Source organism: Convolutriloba macropyga, chromosome 3, assembly GCF_964194025.1.
Source record: "Convolutriloba macropyga chromosome 3, txConMacr16.3, whole genome shotgun sequence".
Lineage (NCBI taxonomy): Eukaryota > Metazoa > Xenacoelomorpha > Acoela > Convolutidae > Convolutriloba > Convolutriloba macropyga.
In genome coordinates this window covers 15,666,847-15,693,704 of record NC_134470.1, presented here as the reverse complement: position 1 = coordinate 15,693,704, position 26,858 = coordinate 15,666,847, and the positions used below count along the sequence as shown (strand labels likewise).

The window sequence follows — 26,858 nt, the reverse complement described above, 5'->3', positions numbered from 1 at the left end:
AATAATGATTAATTACTTAGCAGTACAACGCAACTAACTTTTCATAAGTTTATCATTTTTAAGTTTTATCACCGTCTTTGGTAAACAGCCGCCGACTAGGGCCCAAAATCTCGCCGTTCTGCAAAGAACGACCGGGCGATGACATTAACAGAACAGCCTCTGCGTTCGAACTGTCCATTTGCTCCATTAGCAAAACAATCGTTCTCTTCTTACAATGTAGAAGAAACTTGCAACTATAAAGTAGTCGATGCCATTAGAAAAAATCAGCAGCCGCGATACGTTTTCGTTGATTTGTGTTTTTCAACTCCAAAAGATTGTCCGTAATCGAACTTTGACTGCTGTCATCTGTTTTATTAGCAACAAACTGGCGTACTGACGATGGTGTCTTCTCTCTACTGCCTGTTTTGACCATAGACGCTACCGAAGGTGACATTTTCTGTGATTTGGGGGTGTGTACAGATGAAAGAGGCGATGCTGAGCTCAATGGCGTCCTTGTAGACCGCGTTGAGTTGCTGCTCATAGAAGGCGTTTTAGAGGACCTTTTCGGCGAATAGGAAGCTCTCAATGCCTGGCTTATTGACAATGAAGAACTGCTCGTGGAAGTACTTCCTGCAAAAGGCTCATTATCAGATTTCCAGAAATTACTTCTTTCAATTATTCGACCAAAATTGAACATATCAAGTTCAAAGCTACCTTTAATTCAATGGTTTCTCCCTAAAACAAAGCTCTTAAACAAATAAATATACCCGGCAGATTGCCGGAGAATGGCTGCCGTTGATTCCCATACCAAAGATTGGGATTGAAAGAAGAGAAAAAACTAGTGAAAACATGATCTTTGTACAAACAATTTCAAAGTGCGACCTATTTTGATGTCATTTTGGAGCTGAACGTACTCCTGTTTCGTAGTGAGACCACACATGGGGCTATTATCAATACCAATGTTGAAAACCTGGAAACCCATTTTTTGTTTACAAAACTTCTTACAAAAGGCAAAATACTGCTTCCCATCAACTACTCTGCGACAATCCTCTTAAACTTTTCTCTGCTCGATCAGTGACCCACCCAAAGCCTGCCTTTCAGAGACATCCTTCAACAATTTAAAAACAACATAAACCGACTAAAGTCGGAAGAATTGCTCTTGAACGACAGGCGAGGCAATTTAATTAAGGGGCTGTAGCTTAGATAATTTTTTCTTTATGGGTGCAAAATTAACTGACCACGTCGGGATTCGAACCAAGGACCTCCTACTCCCTCGCCAGAAGCCTAAGCTCCAAACGACTTTATATTAGCAACAAGCTTTACTTTGGTGTGAGAGCAATCGAGATCACTCAAAAATGAAGAACGAAAGCGTGAAAAGTCACTTGAGAAGTCACAGAATGTTCTAGAACAACAGCGCAAATACAATGGTCAAGCAAAAATTTTGCATAAAAGACCAAAATGTTTACAATAATTGCTATGAACTTCGTTCAAGAGCAATTAAACAAAAAAAACTTGAAGATTAGAATCATGTATAAACTGCATAATTTAACATTGAATTGTCAACTCGTAGCAAAAATACTAATTAAATATCTGTGAATGAAATAGCAAACAAAAACTCCAACAAACTCACAAAGAAATATGCAATCAAAATAACATACAAGACAAAAATGAGCCAAAATTTGATTAAAATTAGTCTTTCTTTTAACGAACACAACTCACAATCCAAATCAAAAATAGCCGGCAAAATACCGGAAAATGGCCGCCGTTGACGCGCTTGATGCACATCGGGATTGAAACAGAAAAAGAAAAAAGAGATAGAAACTGATCGAACTTTTTTCTGTTTTTTTTCAGTTTCAAAAAGTGTTCTAATTTGGAGTGCAGTTCCTGTTAGATTCTAAAACTATACTTCATTCAAATTCTAAACTGAAGGTTGTTAAGTGTAATACTAATGTCAGCTATCAATCACTCTAATGAATTTTGATAACCTAATGCTATATGACTTAATGACCGGGATTTATCGGTTTATCCCGTTTTTGATTTTGCTCTTTTGACATTGAACGTATTCACCATATTGCGTAGTTCAACGCGTGAACGTATTTAAAATCCATTCGGTTGATAGAGTGAGTGAAGTAAGTCAGAAGCCAAGCGTGAAAAATGTGACTTATGTAAAACGGTAAACGTGATCAAAAGGTAAAGCGATTTAAAAACAATAGAGCCCCTAAAAATAGCCGTTGAGGGGCTGAAGGCGGCTATTAATTAAATCGAAAGATCACTAAACACACTAAAAGACTAAGCTGAACCAAAACAGAACCCAAATGCTTAAAAAATGGAAGACCGTAAAAAGTAATAAAAGAAAAGTTCAAAACGGTATAATGGCAGAATTCGCTCAGTTGATCATCTAGAGGTATATTATTTGCCTAGGATGGTAAACATAACCGACTAACGTCGGGCGAAATGCTCTCAAACGAGCGGCGAGCAGTTGGCTTTGTCAACAGCTAGCCACGGTTTAGTGTCGTCAGGGCGGTACCTCTTTATCCCGTTTCTGAATACGAAAGTCAAATGAGTCAGACGAAAAATCGGCCAAGCGAAAAATTGCATAAAAGACAAACAGGATTAATATATTTGCTACAAATTGCTTTTGAGAGAAATTAACAATGGCTTCTTAAAAGTGCCTGTTAGATCATTTATGACAAAAAAAACATTTCAACTATAACTCATTGATAATGAGAATCAGAGATGGTGACATTACGCCACATAACAGCAGCTGAAGTGCGGAATCAACAAAAAGAGAGAGAGAGAGATAAAACGAGAACGAGAAGGAAAGGAACCCCAACCGAAAGAGAGAAAAGGAGACAGTATATCTTCTATGGTTGGATTCGACACTGCAACTTCTAGTTTTCTCACCTTGTTAATAATTAAATAAAATAGAAAACTGAAAAAGGCAAAATTAAAAAAAAAAACGTTTTGAACTCGGCAATAAAAAATCAAAACCATTTTTTGTCTCAAAAGTTCTGCCGAGTAACCCACCTCCGAGACTTATAAAGTTTCGTTGGTCAGTAATGGTCGTTAAACTCAGAAAAGGACACTATTGACAAAAATTGCAAATTTTAACAAAATCTTGCAAAAACTCAAGACATTAATGTCTTAAGAAACATTTCCTTGTCTCAGGAGACTATCCAGTATCCCTGTTTCAAGCCTTAAATAGTTTCACTGGCTCATAAAGATCCATACGCTTGGAACATGAAAAAGTTTCCAAAAATTTGAAAAGTTTAAATTTTATTACTTTAAAACTAAAAGTTTTAAAGTTTTTAAATATTATTAAAACTAAAGTCTAAAAAGTGTTGATCACAATCCCATTAGCTCTAGAAACTATGCAGCAGCTTATTATCAAACTGTGGAGGAGGTCCCAGGGCCTCTGTTGCCGGAAAAAATTCAAAAACATGAAAAAATTGCAAATATTTTTTAAAAATTGCTTAAATTCGTGATATTAAAACCTCAAAGAACATTCCATTTCACGTATAAACTATGCAGTAACATATTATCAAATCCTAGAGGAAGTTCCATGGCCCTTGAGGCTAGAGCAACTTAATGCCCGCTGGGCGCTACCTGTTTATCCCGTTTTTGAGGACGAAAGGTCAAAAGCGTCAGACGAAAAATCGGTCAAGCGAAAAATCGCATAAAAAAAGACCAACAGGACTAATATAATTGCTACCAACTTCGTTTGAGAGCAAATAAAACACTTCAAAACATAGTATTACTAGCCAAAATAGATGGCACAAACACCCTTGGCTGAAAAATAGATATAAAACCACACTGAAAGTCGCAGTAGATCAAAAACTATGGCTCGCTTAGCGAAAATTTTTCAGTCACTTTTCTTGCTCTCCAAGAATACTGCATGAACAAAAAGCACTCTCTCGTTTGCTCTGCTTTTGATTTCTGTTCAGCAGCTTAAACACTTGTTTTCACGTGAGGCAATTGACTTTGCATCCTGTGAAAATAGAGGACACCGATTTAAGAACAAACCCGGCAGATTGCCGGAAAATAGCCACCGTTGATTCCCATAACCCCCATTAGGACTGAAACAGAAAAAAACTGATTGATGTAGGAAAACATTTTTAAAAAGAAGACTATTTTGAAGTCATTTTGTTTTTAGACATAATCCTGTTACTTAATGCAAGGATACAGGGGCTGCTATCAATACCAATAAGCATTAGAGATTGCAACTGTAACTAATAAGAAAATTAGCGGGCGTCTAAAATTAGGCTTTATGCGTTTATCGCGTTTCTATTTATGATTTCATTTTTTATCAATCCGTTCATCTTAGATTGCTTTGCTGCGCACCTGTGTAAGCGGAATGAGCGACAAATGAAACAAGCCAGAAGAAGTCAAAAAGATTTCATTCGAAATGTTGAAAAAGCAACAAAGTGAGTTGAAGCGAAACTTAATTTTAGCATAGCAGACAAATCCTGAAACACAAACTAAAGAAAGAAATGAAAAACTTAGAACTACTTGATCCCAATAGCGGATCAAATAAACAATGCCAGCCAAAAAGGCATTTTCAACAGATGAGCATGTACAATAATCAAACACACTAAACAAAATAAACAAAGCTAAAACTCTTGACGCTTTTAACCTAAAACCCAAATTTGATCCATTTAAATAACACCATTAAACCAAGCATAAGCCCTGAGAGAATATGATTCACCACTAAAGACAGAAAACTCGAGGAATATGACAAATACTTCTTGAAAAGGCTAAAAATTGAAACAATTAACAAAATGAAAAATGCAAAAAATCAAAGAGTTTCTAATTTTGCAATATTAAAATGCTCAAAACCAAATCTTTCTCTCTGTAATCTGTCCACTAACTCATTTGGAAAACCAAAAAAAAAGTTTCCTTGGTCCGTAAAGATTGATAAACTCAGAAAATTAAAAGTTTCAAAAAATTTCAAAACAATTGCAAAATGAAATGTTGCTAAAATTGGTCATATTAATATCTTCAGGACCATTTCATTGTCAACAGAGGCTAAACAGTAACCCAATTTCAGGCCTCAAAACGTTTCATCGGCTCAAAGATGGATAAACTAGGAGCATGAAGATAACTCATTGTAAAAAAAAACAGGAGCGCTATAATAGCCGGCTGAGAAGATGAGGACAGCTATTAAAAATAGATCACATAACTTCTTTTCGAGTAGTTATAATAGGAGGCAGCGGTTATAATAGCCGGATGAAAAGCTGGGGGCGGCTTTTAAAAATAACATTGCCGTCAGATAGCCGGAAAATAGCCGCGATAGACGCTTGTGGCCTTCCATGAATTGAAACAACAAAGAAATAAGGTAGACAGATTGACCACCAGTCCTTTAATAGACCACTAGACTTTTTGGTTAGATTCGGACTCTTTTTTATGAGACACAAACGCTCTATAAAGAAAAAGCCCTAATGAAACTCTTTCAAAATTAATATTCGAAATGAAAAACCCAAGAATTCAGGCATATACGTTTGGCACTACTTAGATTCACACTATTGACCTCTAACTAGTAAATGTTCATAAAATTTAAAGTTCATCAAGCGAGTTCAGAAGTAACTTTTTGAGTGAGGTAGCCGCGCAATTGACCTAAAAGCAGAACAAATGACGTCACGCACGCAAATTGTAAAGGCAAAGCAGTAGAAATCAATGAAATTGAAAAAGTCAATTCCAAGAAGTCATGTCGCAAGAATAATCGATGGACACGACGAATGTCCGCACGATGTCTCCAATCGCTTCGCGGCTATTAATAACACTCATTACTCCTCTTCGAGTCGTATAAAACAAACAAATACTCCTCTTCGAGTGGTGAAACAAGACAGCGCCCCAATACAATTCAAATTCTTAGGAGAGTGCCTAAATTATTGCCGATGAGAGGCTGATGGCGGCTATTAAAAATGCAGACCTGTTCTGTCTCTGATTCTGTTAGCCAGTAGCAGTTGTGCCGCAGGCGACATTGACAGCAGACTTCTAGTGGACGAAGAAGCACCGGACCGGATTGATCCAAATTTTGGTGACTTTGAGGATGCGGCAGCCAATTTGGATTTGACTTCATTAAGTGCCCTCTCCTTTTTGGCCCTGTGATTTTTGGCTGCTCTTTCCGCCAGTTCTAGTCCCAATCTATCGCGTTCAGGTACGTCTGGTATCTATCAAAAACATGAGCACATGAGAATTACTCCGAATTGAAATTACATCAGCTGCAATTAGCTTCCCTTCTCACATCGCAATTTTCCCATATATCTGAACCAAGCTTTTGTTATGAGTTTTTTGATGTTGAAATTATGTTTCAACAAAGTAATGAATGGTGATCTTAATTAAAAAGGTCATAGATGAAGGGCTCCAAAATACAGGCAGCAAAAACACAAACCTTGAATATTGGTGTGTTTGCACGAGCAGTTTGAGTAGAGCCAATCGAAGAGGCTGCTTCAGAGAGCCTGGCAGGTGTGTTCTCAATTGAGCCCCAAAACATGGCTGGTGACGAGTCAGCGCCTGTAATAACCGATCGTTAACCAATGGTAGGAATTAGAATGAATTGTTTCTCAAGTTTTGATAAAATATGCAAATTTGACCGAACGAATGCCAACCAATCAAAAAAAGCTTCAGCAAAAACCTTAAGAACATTAATTTTGAGGCACCTTAACCACTTAATTTGTCAGTATTCAAAGAGGAAAAATATAAGCCAGGTTACGGGTGGAATGAGGCGAAGGAGGTGGGGTGGGGGTGAAGTGGGGGGCTTCAATCATCTGGGGTAAACTTGGAACAGACTGGCTAAAAAATTTTGAAGAACTGATTGAATTGGTTGTTCGCTTAAACGCTTCCAGTCTAAATCATAGATAATATAAATTAGTAATTGAGCAAGAGAAAGCGAGCGTAATTAGAGATCTCCAGAGAAAATTTGTTACACAGAAAACATGTGCAGTTATTTTTTTAAATCAAACTAGCTATCGACATCTGAAATCTTAACTAAATCAAAATAATCTCTTGAATAGAAATTATACATAGACCAAAACCAAATAAAACTCAGTCTTCCGAGAGTTGTGACTGTAGATAAATCAGAAATATCAAATTCCTGGCCATTTCATATACAGTACTCATTGTTGATATACTCATATTATTTTTCACGCAAAATCATCATCAACATATTTACATAGGGGAGGCTGAGTTTTTATTTGCACTCACAAACAATTAGCATTCAAACAAAGGAAAGGTTGGAAAACAATCGAACCACATATTTCTGAGTCAATGTGGACTGAAGCATGTGATCTGAATTTAAAAAGTTTCTTATCAACTAGCGTACTCCTCCAAAGTGAATTGTGCTGTTCTTTGTGACGATTTAGCTTTTTTAGTGTTTCCATGTGGATCAGTTTATCATGGGTGCGCAATATTACTCATCAAAACCAATTCGACAGAAACAAAAGAAAGAGACGGAACTATCTAGGGATAAATTATTCATTCCACTAAGTCAGTTTATTGAATGAATGAATGAATTGAAATTAACCAGCAACAGTCAATCGAAAAATTAATCCGATGAAAAAATGCCTGGATTGATTAGCAAAGAGAAGTACATCTCATCAAGTGGTAACCCAGGAAAACCGCATACGGGAGTATTCAGCTAAATTAAACGAAACAAGTGCTGCTAAGTTCAGAAAAAAGGTCTTTCAATTTCGCAATAGTCGGTGATGTATGTATTTGTAAAATGATTAACAAAACCGTAAAAATCATTATCTCTCAATTCGATTAGGTTTGTGAGCAAAAGTCTGTTTGAGCAAAGAAAATTATATGCAACACTAATTTGCGGTTTAAGCGCTTCTCTCATCCGATTTGAAACAAATGGAATACTCGGCAGACGCTTAATTTTAAGAGCTGCGAGATAGCCGCCTGTTTTCCAGACACTGTAAGTCGAGTAACTTGTTAACAGATCTATTTTCTATTTGATACTTGCTGAATGATTTCGAGAAAAATTTCTTTCAGGAAAAGCTTATAAACAGTTAATATTCCGTGATCCCGCATAAGAAGTGACACCGAAACTGCTCTTCTGAGGAACAAAATAGCTCTAATTATTCTTCTCTGACACATCAATATCATTCAAAATATTTTTTAGATGGATTGCCGTAAACTAATAAACCATACCCAATACAGATTTAGCGAATGCATTATAAAAGGAGCCAAAAAAATTTCAAAAACGTTACAACAAATATTTTGAAAACGAATCTGGAAACTCAGTAAATCTACAAGAGACATCCAAAAAGACCATACCGGGTGTTAATACCTGATGGCAGCATTAGAAAGTTCAAAAAATGTACAATGAGAAAAACTCTAACTGCGTGCTCATAATTGCAATACCAAAACAAATAACAAATTCACCAGCAAACATAAACAAAAGGACGAGGGAGTATATCCGAAGAGAGAAAAACGCAAAATCTTTTCCCAATATGAACAACTCCAGACTCCTTAAGTCACTCTATCACGAGGCGTAAATATGAATAAAACAAAAGTACACGCAAATTTTCTCGAAGAAAACAATGCCAAATTATGATGCGCCTCAATACTTCTCACAGAAAGAAAAAAATACCCGGCAGATTGCCGGAAAATAGCCGCCGTTGATTCCAATAAGCATGATTGGGATTGAACGAATAGAATATATTGAAAAAAAAAAGATTTTTGTACAAAAATATTTTTCAAGTCCGATTTATTTTGATGGCATTTTGTAGTTGAACATACTTCTGTTTCTTAGAGAGAGGCTACAGGGGCTACTATCAACACCAATAAGCATTAGAGGTGGTAACTAAGGCTTATAGGAACGACGTTCAAATAGCGGGCATCTAAAATTGGGCTTTATGGGTTTATCCCGTTTCTATTTCTGACTTCAATTTTTTATACCGACTCTGTTCATTTTGATTTGCTTTGCTTAGCAACTGATGCTCAAATTCACTTTTAGGAGAATGAGAGAAGAGAGAAACTAGCCTAGAGAAGTCAAAAAGATTTCACGCAAAATGTCGAAAAAGCGGCAAAATGGTAAAGCGAAAAAAAGTTTGACGAAGTAAAAAAAATACGAGCGCAATAATAGCCGGCTGAGAAGATGAGGGCGGCTATTATAAAATACAATCGTAGAAAACAATATCATTCTCAGTGAATGAGTTTAAACTGTGTTAGCAACAATTTAACATGTCAAAGAAATTACAGATCAAAGAAAAATAGAACAGCAGCGAAAAATCGCTAAAAAATCATAGCCCGTTCGTTGATTAAGTCAGTGTATGATGGGTCAGCATAATTTTTCATCATACGAAGTCATAAACCGACAAACGAAATGCTCTAAGCCGCCATACGACAAGAACCTCAGAAAACCTCAGGAAGAAGTGCTCTTACATTGGAAGCAGGCTTAATTGCTGCGTGAGTGCAATGTAGGTTCAGCAAAAACTCAAGCATGCAAAAGTCAATCGAGAGCAAAAGAATGTTATAGAACGAAAGCGCAAAAACGACAGTGCGCAGTCTTGCATGAAAAAAGCAGACATGAATGCAATATTTGCTTTAATTTTCGAGAGCAATTTATACCAATTCGAACACATGAAAGAGAAATACATGGAAAAACGTCTTATTAAAAAGAAAAACAACATCGGGCAGTTTTATCATGGTTCAGCAACATTTCTTGTCATTGAATAATCGTCCAAAAAATAATCGGTCAAAAGACAGAGAATAAAATGCAAAAGAAACAATCTTGCTCAATCAAGAAATCAGCATCACTGGTCAATAACAATTCTCACCAGACCAAAAATACAAAGAAATGAAAAACACAGGGAAGAGAAGTCAGGTCAAAACAATTTGTCATAAAAAACCAAATCAATCACACATAAGAAAACATTATCAAGAAATCGGTTTGTTACATTTCTCGTCAGTTCCAAGAAATCATTTGTTCACAGAAACAAAACGAAACCGAAATAGCCTTTAGGGAAAAATGCTGATTAACTCAGTGTTTCAAGGGTCAGCACTGAACAAATCAGGTTATTAAAGGGCCTCAATGTTACTTATCTTATAATAGCAAATGATCCAATCATAGAAAAATAAAACCTCAAAGAAAAACCACCAAATACAAAATCGGGCTCATTAAATCAGTATAACATGAATCAAGAACATTTCACACCAACTCACAGAAACCAGTTCGATCAATGAGAAAAATTAAGGACCCAGGAAAAATTCAAGGTAACCTCGTCAAGCTGATTAAAACAGAATATTAAAGGTCGGTATCAACTCTTTTCTAAACAATTCCAGGCGACAGAAAAATTAAACGTTAGGAATCGAAACAAATTACTTAAAAACACCATTTCATCAACATTTCTCATCATACCAAAAAACAAAATCAATGAGAAGGAAGCAGAACACGGAAAAACTCTCAAGGAAAAGTTCAACAGTCTCATTATATCTGTTTATCATGGGCCCAAAGATTTTTCAACGTACTACGGAAACCATTTCGATCATAGAAAGAAGAAAGCACTAAAAAATCTGAAAGAACAATATCAGGCTCATTCAATCGTTAAACGGTCTCATTAGATCTGTTCATTGTCGGCGGAAAATCATTCAACATTTGAAAACGCCAAATCATTTCGCCAATAGAGAAACAAAACGACACTCAAAGATTTCAAGGAGCAAATTGAGGCTGACTAAACCAGTATAGCATGGATCAGCAACCTTTCAACAAATCAATGAAACCAGTTCCATCGAAAAACATCAGGCCGAGAACAAACTCAGGGAAACAACATCGGGCTCATTCCATTAGTAAATCGTGGATGACCATTTTTTTTCTTCACCTCAAAATTCAAATCGTTCAAGATAGACAAGGAAAAAATCTCAGAAAACATCACAAACCAAGCAGATGAGACGGAAACAAAAAGACGTCGATAGATTCGAGTGGAAAACAATAGGGAGCTCATTAACCTTGTTTATCAAGGCAAAAAACCTTACAACAAATTAAAGATGAAATACGTCCTAGAAGGCAAAACCGATAAGAAAATTCAGAGATCAAAGTCAGGCTCATTAAATCAGTATATCATGGATCAGAAACATTTCTCATCACAAAACAGAAGCCAATTCAATCAAAGAAAAACCAAAATGAACGAGAAAAAATAAAGAGGGAATCATAAGATCTGTTTATTATGGTCAGAAAACCTGGCAATATATCAAAAAACCAAACCATTCGATCATAAAAATGAAGAAACCAATCGGTCATGGCAGAAAATTTTTCATCATATCAAAGGAATGAATTCAATTCTAGTAAAACAGAACGACTAAGAAAGTTTCACAGAAGAATACCAGGCTCATTAATTAGTATATCATGGATCAGCAACAGTTCATCACATTACAGAAACCAATTCTTTAAAAAAAACAAAAGAAACGGGAAAAACGACAGACAGTCCCATTACATCTGTTTATTACGGTCAGAAAACCTAGCAATACATCAAAAAACCAAACCATTCGATCATAAAAAAAACAATCCATTCGATCATGGGTAATACTCTTTCAACATGTCAATGAAATGTATTCAATTCTAGAAAAACAAAACTGCTAAGAAAAATTTGCAAAGAATGAAATCAGGCTCATTAAATCAGTACATCATGGATCAACAACGATTCTCAGCACATTACAGAAACCGATCGAAAAAACAAAAGGATTGGAGAAAAGGATGTCGCATTACATCTGTTTATCATTGCAGAAGACTTTGCAACAAATCAAGAAAACAATCCATTCTCATTAAATAAAACCAGTTCACTCAAAAGACAAAGCCGGAAAAAGAAGCAATTTCTAACTCAATCATTTTTCTTTACTTCGAAAACCAACTCGTTCAAAGATGGACAGGGAAAAATCACAAACATTCTCAAAAAGACGGATAGATTCTAATGGAAGACGATAAAGAGCTAATTAAATCTGTTTATCATGGACAAAAAATCTTTCAACATAAAGAAATAAATTCAATTCTAGAAAAACAAAACGCCTGAGAAAAAGTTAAAAACAGAATATCAGGCTCATTAAATCAGCATATCATGGATCAGCAACATTTCACATAACATTACAGAACCCAATTCGATCGAAGAAAAATCAAAAGTAACGGGAAAAAACCAATCAATAGTCCCATTATATCTGTCCATCAAGGTAAGGAAAAAAAACTCGCAAAAAGTTTCAACGAAGAATTCCAGGCTCATTAAATCAGTACATCATGGATCAACAAAATTTCTCAGCACATGTAAAAAATCAATTCAATCAAAGAAAAATCAAAAGTATCGGGGAAAACGATGTCTCATTAGATCTGTTTATCGTTGGCAGAGGACCTTGCAACAAATCAAGAAAACTAATTCATTCTCATCAAATGAAACCAGTTCACTCAAAAAACACAAGGACCCGGAAAAAAACAATCAACTTCTAACTCATTCAATCAAGAAATCTTGAATGAGAATCCTTTTTCTTCACTTCAAAATCCAATTCGTTCAAAGATGGACAAAAAAAATCACAAACATTCTGAAAAAGACAGATAAATTCTAATGAAAGACGATAAAGAGCTACTTAAATCTGTTTATCATGGACACAAAATCTTTCAACATATAGAAATGAATTCGATTCTAGAAAAACAAAACAACTGAGAAAAAGTTAAAAGAAGAATACCAGGCTCATTAAATCAGTATATCATGGATCAGCAACATTTCACATAACATTACAGAAACCAATTCGATCGAAGAAAAATCAAAAGTAACTGGGAAAAACCAATCAATGGTCCCATTATATCTGTCCATCACGGTCAGGAAACCTTGCAGCTTATCAAAAAACCAAACCATTCGATCATAGAGAAAAAAAAACTATTCGATCATGGGCAGAAAACCTTTCAACATATCAAAGAAAACAATCAATCCAAGAAAAATAAAATTCCTAAGAAAAAGTTTCAACGAAGAATTCCAGGCTCATTAAATCATTACATCATGGATCAACAACATTTCTCAGCACATGTAAGAAATCAATTCGATCAAAGAATAATCAAAAGTATCGGGGAAAAACGATTTCTCATTAGATCTGTTTATCATTGGCAGAGGACCCTGCAACAAATCAAGAAAACTAATTCATTGTCATCAAATGAAAGCAGTACACTCGAAAAACACAAGGACCCGGAAAAAACAATTAACTTTTAGCTCATTCAACCAAGACATCTTGGATGAGAACCTTTTTCTTTACTTCAAAATCCAATTCGTTCAAAGATGGACAAGAAAAAAATCACAAACAATCTGAAAAAGACAGATAGATTCTAATGGAAGACGATAAAGAGCTAATAAAATCTGTTTATCATGGACACAAAATCTTTCAACATAAAGAAAAGAACTCAATTCTAGAAAAACAAAACTTCTAAGAAAACGTTTCAAATAAGAATATCAGGCTCATTAAATTAGTATATCATGGATCAGCAACAGTTCATCACATTACAAAAACCAATTCGATCAAAAAATTTTAAAAAAATTAAAACGATAGACGGACCCATTAGAGCTGTTTATTATGGTCAGAAAACCTGGCAATATATCAAAAAACCAAACCATTCGATCATAGAGAAAAAAATCTATTCGATCATGGGCAGAAAACCTTTCAACATATCAAAGAAAAAAATCAATCCAAGGAAAATAAAACTCCTAAGAAAAAGTTTCAACGAAGAATTCCAGGCTCATTAAATCAGTACATCATGAATCAACAACATTTCTCAGCACATGTAAGAAATCAATTCGATCAAAGAATAATCAAAAGTATCGGGGAAAAACAATGTATCATTAGATCTGTTTATCGTTGGCAGAGGACCTTGCAACAAATCAAGAAAACTAATTCATTCTCATCAAATGAAACCAGTTCACTCAAAAAACACAAGGACCCGGAAAAAAACAATCAACTTCTAACTCATTCAATCAAGACATCTTGGATGAGAATCTTTTTTCTTTACTTCAAAATCCAATTAGTTCAAAGATGGACAAGAAAAAAATCACAAACATTCTGAAAAAGACAGATAGATTCTAATGAAAGACGATAAAGAGCTAAGTAAATCTGTTTATCATGGACACAAAATCTTTCAACATAAAGAAATGAATTCGATTCTAGAAAAACAAAACAACAGAGAAAAAGTTAGAATATCAGGCTCATTAAATCAGTATATCATGGATCAGCAACATTTCACATAACATTACAGAAACCAATTCGATCGAAGAAAAATCAAAAGTAACGGGGAAAAACCAATCAATGTTCCCATTATATCTGTCCATCAAGGTCAGGAAATAAAACTCGAAAGAAAAAGTTTCAACGAAGAATTCCAGGCTCATTAAATCAGTACATCATGGATCACCAACATTTCTCAGCACATGTAAGAAATCAATTCGATCAAAAAATAATCAAAAGTATCGGGGAAAAACGATGTCTCATTAGATCTGTTTATCGTTGGCAGAGGACCTTGCAACAAATCAAGAAAACTAATTCATTCTCATCAAATGAAACCAGTTCACTCAAAAAACACAAGGACCGGAAAAAAACAATCAACTTCTAACTCATTCAATCAAGACATCTTGGATGAGAATCTTTTTTCTTTACTTCAAAATCCAATTCGTTCAAAGATGGACAAGAAAAAAATCACAAACATTCTGAAAAAGACAGATAGATTCTAATGAAAGACGATAAAGAGCTAATTAAATCTGTTTATCATGGACACAAAATCTTTCAACATAAAGAAATGAATTCGATTCTAGAAAAACAAAACTTCTAAGAAAACGTTTCAAATAAGAATATCAGGCTCATTAAATTAGTATATCAAGGATCAGCAACAGTTCATCACATTACAAAAACCAATTCGATCAAAAAAATTAAAAGGAGCCGGAAAAAACGAAACACAGTCCCATTAGATCTGTTTATTATGGTCAGAAAACCTTGCAATATATAAAAAAAACCAAACCATTCCATCATAAAAAACAATCCATTCGATCATGGGTAAAAAATCGTTCAACATGTCAATGAAATGTATTCGATTCTAGAAAAACAAAACTGCTAAGAAAAATTTGCAAAGAATGAAATCAGGCTCATGGATCAGCAACATTTCTCATCACATTATAGAAAATAAGAGGGAGAAAAGTCAAGAGGAACGGGAAAAATCGATAGACGGTCCCATTAGATCTCTTTATCATGGTCAGAAAACCTTGCAACTTATCCAAAAATGAAACCATTTGTTCATAGCAAAAAAGAATGGATTCGATCATGAGCCGGAAATCCTTAAACATAAAAAAATCGATTCTAGAAAAACAGAACTGCAAAAGAAACGTTTCAAAAAAATATCAGTCTCATTAAATCAGCATATCATGGATCAGTAAAAATACTCATCATATTACAAAAACCAAATCGATCAAAAAAAAATAAAGAAACGGGAATAACGATAGACGGTACCATTAGATCTGTTTATTATGGTCAGAAAACCTCGCAATATATCAAAAAATTAAAAGGAGCCGGAACAACGAAACACGGTCCCATTAGATCTGTTTATCATGGTCAGAAAACCTTGCAACTTATCAGAAAACAAAACTATTAATTCATAGAAAAAACAATGGATTCGATCATGGGCAAAAATTTTTTCAACATATCAAAGAAACGAGTTTGATTCTAGAAAAACAAAACAGCCCAGAAAAAGTTTCTAAGAAGAATATCAGGCTCATTAAATCAGTATATCATGGATCAGCAACATTTATCATCACATTACAGAAACTAATTCAATCAAAGAAAACTCAGAAAGAACAGGAACAACTAGAGATGGTCTCGTTAGATCTGTTTAATATGGTAAACCCTGCAACATATCAAAAAACCAACCCACTCGATCACAGAAACAAAAATGCATGCAATCATAGGCCGAAAACTTTTCAACATATTAAAGAAAAGAACTCAATTCTAGAAAAATAAAACTCCTCAGAAAACAACTCGAAGAACATCAGGCTCATTAAATCAGCATATCATGGATCAGTAAAAATACTCATCATATTACAAAAACCAAATCAATAAAAAAAATAAAGGAACGGGAATAACGATAGACGGTCCCATTAGATCTGTTTATTATGGTCAGAAAACCTCGCAATATATCAAAAAACCAAACGATTCGATCATAAAAATGAAGAAAGCAATCGGTCATGGGCAGAAAACTTCTCACTATATCAAAGGAATGAATTCAATTCTAGTAAAACAGAACGGCTCAGAAGAAGTTTCACAGACGAACACCAGGCTCATAAAACTAGTATATCATGGATCAGCAACAGTTCATCACATTACAGAAACCAATTCTTTAAAAACAAAAGAAACGGGAAAAACGATAGACCGTCCCATTAGATCTGTTTATTACGGTCAGAAAACCTAGCAATACATCAAAAAACCAAACCATTCGACCATAAAAAAACAATCCATTCAATCATGGCTAACACTCTTTCAACATGTCAATGAAATGTATTCAATTCTAGAAAGACAACACTGCTAAGAAAAACTTGCAAAGAATGAAATCAGGCTCATTAAATCAGTACATCATGGATCAACAGCAAATTACAGAAACCGATCGAAAAAACAAAAGGATTGGAGAAAGGGATGTCGCGTTACATCTGTTTATCATTGCAGAAGACCTTGCAACAAATCAAGAAAACAATTCAATCTCATTAAATGAAACCAGTTCACTCAAAAGACAAAGCCGGAAAAAGAAGCAATTTTTAACTCATTCATTTTTCTTTACTTCGAAAACCAACTCGTTCAAAGATGGACAGGGAAAAATCAAACATTCTCAAAAAGACGGATAGATTCTAATGAAAGACGATAAAGAGCTAATTAAATCTGTTTATCATGGACAAAAAATCTCTCAACAAAAAGAAATGAATTCCATTCTAGAAAAATAAAACGGCTGAGAAAAAGTTAAAAGAAAAATATCAGGCTCAATAAATCAGTATATCATGGATCAGCAACAGTTCCCATAACATTACAGAAACCAATTCAATCGAAGAAAAATCAAAAGTAACGGGAAAAACCAATCAATGGTCCTATTATATCTGTCCATCACGGTCAGGAAACCTTGCAGCTTATCAAAAAACTAAACCATTCGATCATAGAGAAGAAAATCTATTCGATCATGGGCAGAAAACCTTAACATATCAAAGAAATAAAATCAATCCTAGAAAAATTAAACTCCTAAGAAAAAGTTTCAACGAAGAATTCCAGGCTCATTAAATCAGTACATCACGGATCAGCAAAATTTCTCAGCACATGTAAGAAATCAATTCGATCAAAGAATAATCAAAAGTATCGGGGAAAAACGATGTCTCATTAGATCTGTTTATCATTGGCAGAGGACCTTGCAACAAATCAAGAAAACTAATTCAATGTCATCAAATGAAACCAGTTCACTCAAAAAACACAAGGACCCGGAAAAAACAATCAACTTCTAGCTCATTCAATCAAGACACCTTGGATGAGAACCTTTTTTCTTTACTTCAAAATCCAATTCGTTCAAAGATGGACAAGGAAAAAATCACAAACAATCTGAAAAAGACAGATAGATTCTAATGGAAGACGATAAAGAGCTAATAAAATCTGTTTATCATGGACACAAAATCTTTCAACATTAAGAAATGAAATCAATTCTAGAAAAACAAAACTTCTAAGAAAACGTTTCAAAGCAGAATATCAGGCTCATTAAATTAGTATATCATGGATCAGTAACAATTCAACACATTATCAAAAAGACGGATAGATTCTAATGGAAGTCGATAAAGAGCTAATTAAATCTGTTTATCCTGGACAAAAAATCTTTCAACATAAAGAAATGAATTCGATTCTAGTAAAAAGAAAACGGTTAAAGAGAAGAATATCAGGCTCATTAAATCAGTATATCATGGATCAGCAACATTTCTCATAACATTACAGAAACCAATTCGATCGAAGAAAAGTCAAAAGTACCGAAAAAACAGATAGACGGTCCCATTAGATCTGTCCATCACGGTAAGGAAACCTTGCAGCTTATCAAAAAACCAAACCATTCGATCATAGAGAAAAAAATAATCTATTCGATCATGGGCAGAAAACCTTTCAACCAATCAAAGAAATGAAATCAACCCTAGAAAAATAAAACTCTTAAGAAAAAGTTTCAATGAAGAATTCCAGGCTCTTGAAATCGGTAGCTCATGGATCAGCAACATTTCTAATCACATTACAGAAAGTAAAGCGATCAAAGAAAAGTCAAAAGAACATTTATCATCAAAATCATCGAAATGAACATTTATCATCACATTACAGAAACTAATTCAATCAAAGAAAACTCAGAAAGAACAGGAACAAAAAGAGATGGTCTCGTTAGATCTGTTTATTATGGTGAGTAAACACTGCAACATATAAAAAAACCAACCCATTCGATCACAAAAAAAAATCCATGCAATCATGGGCCAAAAACTTTTCAACATATTAAAGAAAAGAACTCGATTACAGAAAAATAGAACTGCTCAGAAAAGAATTCAAAGAAGAACATCAGGCTCATTAAATCATTATATCATGGATCAGTAACATTTCTCATCACATTACAAAAACCATTTCGATCAGAAAAATTAAAAGGAGCGGGGAAAAACGAAAGACGGTCCCATTAGATCTGTTTATCATGGTCAGAAAACCTTGCAACTTATCAGAAAACCAAACTATTTATTCATAGGAAAAACAATAGATTCGATCATGGGCCGAAAACTTTTCAACATATTAAAGAAAAGAACTCGATTCCAGAAAAATAAAACTGCTCAGAAAAAAATTCAAAGAGGAACATCAGGCTCATTAAACCAGTATATCATGGATCAGTAACATTTCTCATCACACTACAAAAACCACTTCGATCAGAAAAATTAAAAGGAGCGGGGAACAAACGAAAGACGGTCCTATTAGATCTGTTTATCATGGCCATAAAACCTTGCAACTTATCAGAAAACCAAACTTTTTATTCATAGAAAAAACAGTAGATTCGATCATGGGCCGAAAACTTTTCAACATATTAAAGAAAAGAACTCGATTCCAGAAAAGAATTTAAAGAGGAACATCAGGCTCATTAAATCAGTATATCATGGATCAGTAACATTTCTCATCACATTACAAAAAACAATTCGATCAGAAAAATTAAAAAGAGCGGGGAGCAAACGAAAGACGGTCCCATTAGATCTGTTTATCATGGTCAGAAAAACTCGCAACTTATCGGAAAACCAAACTATTTAATCATAGAAAAAAGCCGGAAAAAGAAGCAATTTTTAACTCATTCATTTTTCTTTACTTCGAAAACCAACTCGTTCCAAGATGGACAGGGAAAAATCACAAACATTCTCAAAAAGACGGATAGATTCTAATGGAAGACGATAAAGAGCTAATTAAATCTGTTTATCATGGACAAAAAATCTTTCAACATAAAGAAATAAATTCAATTCTAGAAAAACAAAACGCCTGAGAAAAAGTTAAAAACAGAATATCAGGCTCATTAAATCAGCATATCATGGATCAGCAACATTTCACATAACATTACAGAAACCAATTCGATCGAAGAAAAATCAAAAGTAACGGGAAAAACCAATCAATGGTCCTATTATATCTGTCCATCACGGTCAGGAAACCTTGCAGATTATCAAAAAACCGAACCATTCGATCATAGAGAAGCAAATCTATTCGATCATGGGCAGAAAACCTTTCTTTGAACATATCAAAGAAATAAAATCAATCCTAGAAAAATTAAACTCCTAAGAAAAAGTTTCAACGAAGAATTCCAGGCTCATTAAATCAGTACATCACGGATCAGCAAAATTTCTCAGCACATGTAAGAAATCAATTCGATCAAAGAATAATCAAAAGTATCGGGGAAAAACGATGTCTCATTAGATCTGTTTATCATTGGCAGAGGACCTTGCAACAAATCAAGAAAACTAAATCATTGTCATCAAATGAAACCAGTTCACTCAAAAAACACAAGGACCCGGAAAAAAACAATCAACTTCTAGCTCATTCAATCGAGACATCTTGGATGAGAACCATTTTTCTTTACTTCAAAATCCAATTCGTTCAAAGATGGACAAGGAAAAATTCACAAACAATCTAAAAAAGACAGATAGATTCTAATGGAAGACGATAAAGGGCTAATAAAATCTGTTTATCATGGACACAAAATCTTTCAACAAAAAGAAATGAAATCAATTCTAGAAAAACAAAACTTCTAAGAAAACGTTTCAAAGAAGAATATCAGGCTCATTAAATTAGTATATCATGGATCAGTAACAATTCAACACATTATCAAAAAGACGGCTAGATTCTAATGGAAGACGATAAAGAGCTAATTAAATCTGTTTATCCTGGACAAAAAATCTTTCAACATAAAGAAATGAATTCGATTCTAGTAAAAACAAAACGATTAAAGAGAAGAATATCAGGCTCATTAAATCAGTATATCATGAATCAGCAAAATTTCTCATAACATTACAGAAACCAATTCGATCGAAGAAAAGTCAAAAGTACCGAAAAAACAGATAGATGGTCCCATTAGATCTGTCCATCACGGTCAAGAAAACTTGCAGCTTATCAAAAACCAAACCATTCGATCATAGAGAAAAAAATAATCTATTCGATCATGGGCAGAAAACCATTCAACCAATCAAAGAAATGAAATCAATCCTAGAAAAATAAAACTCTTAAGAAAAAGTTTCAATGAAGAATTCCAGGCTCTTGAAATCGGTAGCTCATGGATCAGCAACATTTCCAATCACATTACAGAAAGTAAAGCGATCAAAGAAAAGTCAAAAGAACATTTATCATCAAAATCATCGAAAGGAACATTTATCATCACATTACAGAAACTAATTCAATCAAAGAAAACTCAGAAAGAACAGGAACAACAAGAGATGGTCTCGTTAGATCTGTTTATTATGGTGAGTAAACACTGCAACATATCAAAAAAAACCAACCCATTCGATCACAAAAAAAATCCATGCAATCATGGGCCAAAAACTTTTCAACATATTAAAGAAAAGAACTCGATTACAGAAAAATAGAACTGCTCAGAAAAGAACTCAAAGAAGAACATCAGGCTCATTAAATCATTATATCATGGATCAGTAATATTTCTCATCACATTACTAAAACCAATTCGATCAGAAAAACTAAAAGGAGCGGGGAAAAACGAAAGACGGTCCCATTAGATCTGTTTATCATGGTCAGAAAACCTTGCAACTTATCAGAAAACCAAACTATTTATTCATAGGAAAAACAATAGATTCGATCATGGGCCGAAAACTTTTCAACATATTAAAGAAAAGAACTCGATTCCAGAAAAATAAAACTGCTCAGAAAAGAATTTAAAGAGGAACATCAGGCTCATTAAATCAGTATATCATGGATCAGTAACATTTCTCATCACATTACAAAAAACAATTCGATCAGAAAAATTAAAAAGAGCGGGGAGCAAACGGAAGACGGTCCCATTAGATCTGTTTATCATGGTCAGAAAACCTCGCAACTTATCGGAAAACCAAACTATTTAATCATAGAAAAAACAATAGATTCGATCATGGGCCGAAAACTTTTCAACATATTAAAGAAAAGAACTCGATTCCAGGAAAATAAAACTGCTCAGAAAAGAATTCAAAGAGGAACATCAGGCTCATTAAATCAGTATATCATGGATCAGTAACATTTCTCGTCACATTACAAAAACCAATTCGATCACAAAAATTAAAGGGAGCCGGAAAAAACGAAAGATGGTCCCAGTAGATCTGTTTATCATGGTCCGAAAACCATGCAACTTATCAGAAAACCAAACCATTTATTCATAGAAAAAAACAATGGATTCGATCACGGGCAGAAAATCTTTCAATATATCAAAGAAAGGAATTTGATTCCAGAAAAAAAACAGCCCAGAAAAAGTTTCAAAGAAGAACATCAGGCTCATTAAATCATTATATCATGGATCAGCAACATTTATCATCACAGTACAGAATCCAATTCAATTGAAGAAAAGTCAAAAGGAACGGCAAAAAAGACACTTCCAGGCTTATTAAGTCAGTCTCATTTCCTATCACATTACAGAAAGCATTTCGATCAAACAATCAAAAGGAACGGGAAAAAACGATAGACGGTCAACTTATATCTGTTTATTATGGTCAAAAAAACCTAGCAACGTATTAACAAAACCAAAACAATCGTTCATAGAAAAAAACCATCCGTGCGATCACGGGCAGAATGTCTTTCAACATTTCAAAGAAATGAATTGGGTTCTAGAATAACAAAACGGCTCAGAAAAAGCTTCATCAAAGAAGAACATCAGGCTCATTAAGTCAGTATAGCCAGGATCAGCAACAATTCTCATCACAATACAGAAAGCATTTCGATCAAAGAAAAGTCAAAAGGAACGGGCAAAAACGAAAGACGATCTCAGATCTCTTTATCATGGTCAGAAAACCTTGCAACTTATCAAAAAATCAAATCAATTGTTCACAGAAGAAAAACAACCCATTCTTCTGCTTGATCATGGGCAGAAAATCTTTCATCATATCAAAGGAATGAATTCAATTCTAGTAAAACAGAACGGCTAAGAAAATGTTTCACAGAAGAATACCAGGCTCATTAAATTAGTTTATCATGGATCAGCAACAGTTCATCACATTACAAAAACCAATTCTTTTAAAAAAACAAAAGGAAATGGAAAAATGGTAGACGGTCTCTTTATATCTGTTAATCATGGGCTTTCAACATGTCAAAAAAAATCAATTTGATCACTGAAAAAAACATCACATCAACACAACCAGTTCCAGGAAAACAGGAAAAAACAATAGACAGTCTCATTAGATCTGTTAAGAATGGTCACATAATCTGGCAAAAAAATCAAAAAAACCAATCCATTTGATCATAGAAATACTAAATAACACAGATAAATCTAAAGGAACAATATCATGCTCATTATATCAGTACACTATGGATCAGCAAACTTTCTAAACCTAGTCAAGGAACCCAGTTTACTCCAAATCATAAGGACCGGAAAGAAAGAGGGAATTAATTCCAGACTCATTTAATTAGTAAAACGTGGATGAGCACCTTTCTTCTTCACCACAAAAACAAACTCGATCAGAGATAAACAAGGGAAAATCTGAGAAGACATTATGATGCTAACAAAAATCAGTTTATTATTGTTCAAGAAATCAATCACTTCAAAAACAAACAGTTCCGAAGGAAAAAACATAAAACAGAGATATTCCAGCGGAAAACGATAAGGAGCTCATTAAATCTGTTAATCATGGGCAGAAAAACTTTCAACATGTCAAACAAAAATTAAATCAATTTGATCACTGAAAAAAACATCAGATCAACGAAACCGGTTCCATCGAATAACATCAGACCCAGAAAACCGCAAGGAGCAGCATTTTTCCTCGTCTCAAAATCCAATCGTTCAAAAATAGAAAAGGAAAAATCTAATAAAAATTTATGACGCAAAAAAATCAGTGTACTAATGGTCAACAATTCCATCACATCAAAAACCAAACATGAGAAAGCAATAAAAAAGACACAGATAAATTCAAACAGAGAACTATAAGGAGCTCATAAATTCTGTTTATCATGGGCAGAAAACTATCAAAACATTTTTAAAAAATCAATTCAGATATAGAAAAACAAAAAGAACAAAATCTCAAGGAACTATCAGGCTCATTAAATCAGTATATCATGGATCAGCAACATTTATCATCACATTACAGAAACTAATTCAATCAAAGAAAACTCAGAAAGAACAGGAACAACTAGAGATTGTCTCGTTAGATCTGTTTAATATGGTGAGTAAACCCTGCAACATATCAAAAAAAACAACCCATTCGATCACAGAAAAAAAATCCATGCGATCATGGGCCGAAAACTTTTCAACATATTAAGAAAAGAACTCGATTCTCGAAAAATAAAACTGCTCAGAAAACAACTCAAAGAAGAACATCAGGCTCATTAAATCAGTATATCATGGATCAGTAACATTTCTCATCACATTACAAAAACCAATTCGATCAAAAAAATTAAAAGGACCGGGAAAAAACGAAACACGGTCCCATTAGATCTGTTTATCATGGTCAGAAAACCTTGCAACTTCTCAGAAAACAAAACTATTAATTCATAGAAAAAACAATGGATTCGATCATGGGCAAAAATTTTTTCAACATATCATAGAAACGAGTTTGATTCTAGAAAAACAAAACAGCCCAGAAAAAATTTCAAAGAAGAATATCAGGCTCATTAAACCAGTATATCATGGATCAGCAACATTTATCATCACATTACAGAAACTAATTCAATCAAAGAAAACTCAGAAAGAACAGGAACAACTAGAGATGGTCTCGTTAGATCTGTTTAATATGGTAAACCCTGCAACATATCAAAAAACCAACCCACTCGATCACAGAAAAAAAAATGCATGCAATCATAGGCCGAAAACTTTTCAACATATTAAAGAAAAGAACTCAATTCTAGAAAAATAAAACTCCTCAGAAAACAACTCAAAGAAGAACATCAGGCTCATTAAATCAGTATATCATGGATCAGTAACATTTCTCATCACATTACAAAAACCAATTCGATCAAAAAAACTAAAAGGAGCCGGAAAAAACGAAACACGGTCCCATTAGATCTGTTTATCATGGTCAGAAAACCTTGCAACTTATCAGAAAACAAAACTATTAATTCATAGAAAAAACAATGGATTCGATCATGGGCAAAAATTTTTTCAACATATCAAAGAAACGAGTTTGATTCTAGAAAAACAAAACAGCCCAGAAAAAGTTTCAAAGAAGAATATCAGGCTCATTAAATCAGTATATCATGGATCAGCAACATTTATCATCACATTACAGAAACTAATTCAGTCAGAGAAAACTCAGAAAGAAAATGAACAACTAGAGATGGTCTCGTTAGATCTGTTTAATATGGAGAGTAAACCCTGCAAAATATCAAAAACCCAACCCACTCGATCACAGAAACAAAAATCCATGCAATCATAGGCCGAAAACTTTTCAACATATTAAAGAAAAGAACTCGATTCTAGAAAAATAAAACTCCTCAGAAAACAACTCAAAGAAGAACATCAGGCTCATTAAATCAGTATATCAAGGATCAGTAACATTTCTCATCACATTACAAAAACCAATTCCATCACAAAAATTAAAGGGAGCCGGAAAAAACGAAGGACGGTCCCAGTAGATCTGTTTATCATGGCCAGAAAACCCGTGCAACTTATCAGAAAACCAAATTATTTATTCATAGAAAAAACAAAGGATTCGATCATGGGCAAAAAAATTTTCAACATATCAAAGAAACGAGTTTGATTCTAGAAAAACAAAACAGCCCAGAAAAAGTTTCAAAAAAGAATATCAGGCTCATTAAATCAGTATATCATGGATCAGCAACATTTATCATCACATTACAGAAACTAATTCAATCAAAGAAAACTCAGAAAGAAAATGAATAACTAGAGATGGTCTCGTTAGATCTGTTTAATATGGTTGGTAAACCCTGCAACATATCAAAAAACCAACCCACTCGATCACAGAAACAAAAATGCATGCAATCATAGGCCGAAAACTTTTCAACATATTAAAGAAAAGAACTCAATTCTAGAAAAATAAAACTCCTCAGAAAACAACTCAAAGAAGAACATCAGGCTCATTAAATCAGTATATCATGGATCAGTAACATTTCTCATCACATTACAAAAACCAATTCGATCAAAAAAACTAAAAGGAGCCGGAAAAAACGAAACACGGTCCCATTAGATCTGTTTATCATGGTCAGAAAACCTTGCAACTTATCAGAAAACAAAACTATTAATTCATAGAAAAAACAATGGATTCGATCATGGGCAAAAATTTTTTCAACATATCAAAGAAACGAGTTTGATTCTAGAAAAACAAAACAGCCCAGAAAAAGTTTCAAAGAAGAATATCAGGCTCATTAAATCAGTATATCATGGATCAGCAACATTTATCATCACATTACAGAAACTAATTCAGTCAAAGAAAACTCAGAAAGAAAATGAACAACTAGAAATGGTCGCGTTAGATCTGTTTAATATGGAGAGTAAACCCTGCAAAATATCAAAAAACCAACCCACTCGATCACAGAAACAAAAATCCATGCGATCATAGGCCGAAAACTTTTCAACATATTAAAGAAAAGAACTCGATTCTAGAAAAGTAAAACTCCTCAGAAAACAACTCAAAGAAGAACATCAGGCTCATTAAATCAGTATATCAAGGATCAGTAACATTTCTCATCACATTACAAAAACCAATTCCATCACAAAAATTAAAGGGAGCCGGAAAAAACGAAAGACGGCCCCAGTAGATCTGTTTATCATGGCCAGAAAACCCTTGCAACTTATCAGAAAACCAAATTATTTATTCATAGAAAAAACAAAGGATTCGATCATGGGCAAAAAAATTTTCAACATATCAAAGAAACGAGTTTGATTCTAGAAAAACAAAACAGCCCAGAAAAAGTTTAAAAAGAATATCAGGCTCATTAAATCAGTATATCATGGATCAGCAACATTTATCATCACATTACAGAAACTAATTCAATCAAAGAAAACTCAGAAAGAACAGGAACAACTAGAGATTGTCTCGTTAGATCTGTTTAATATGGTGAGTAAACCCTGCAACATATCAAAAAAACCAACCCATTCGATCACAGAAAAAAAATCCATGCGATCATGGGCCGAAAACTTTTCAACATATTCAAGAAAAGAGCTCAATTCTAGAAAAATAAAACTGCTCAGAAAACAACTCAAAGAAGAACATCAG

General features: G+C 34.0%; 1 protein-coding gene across 1 annotated transcript in view; it reads right to left on the bottom strand.

Annotated features, from left to right (window-relative positions):
* Positions 1–26,858, bottom strand: part of LOC142335990 (splicing factor ESS-2 homolog) — a 53,608-nt gene continuing 26,750 nt past the window's right edge. Inside the window, exons 6-8 of the mRNA XM_075384429.1 lie at positions 6,371–6,492; positions 5,909–6,149; positions 1–609 (exon numbers count right to left, since the gene is read on the bottom strand). Coding sequence (XP_075240544.1) covers positions 254–609; positions 5,909–6,149; positions 6,371–6,492 — 719 coding nt within the window. The 3' untranslated portion in view covers positions 1–253. The remainder of the gene's footprint in view (positions 610–5,908; positions 6,150–6,370; positions 6,493–26,858) is intronic.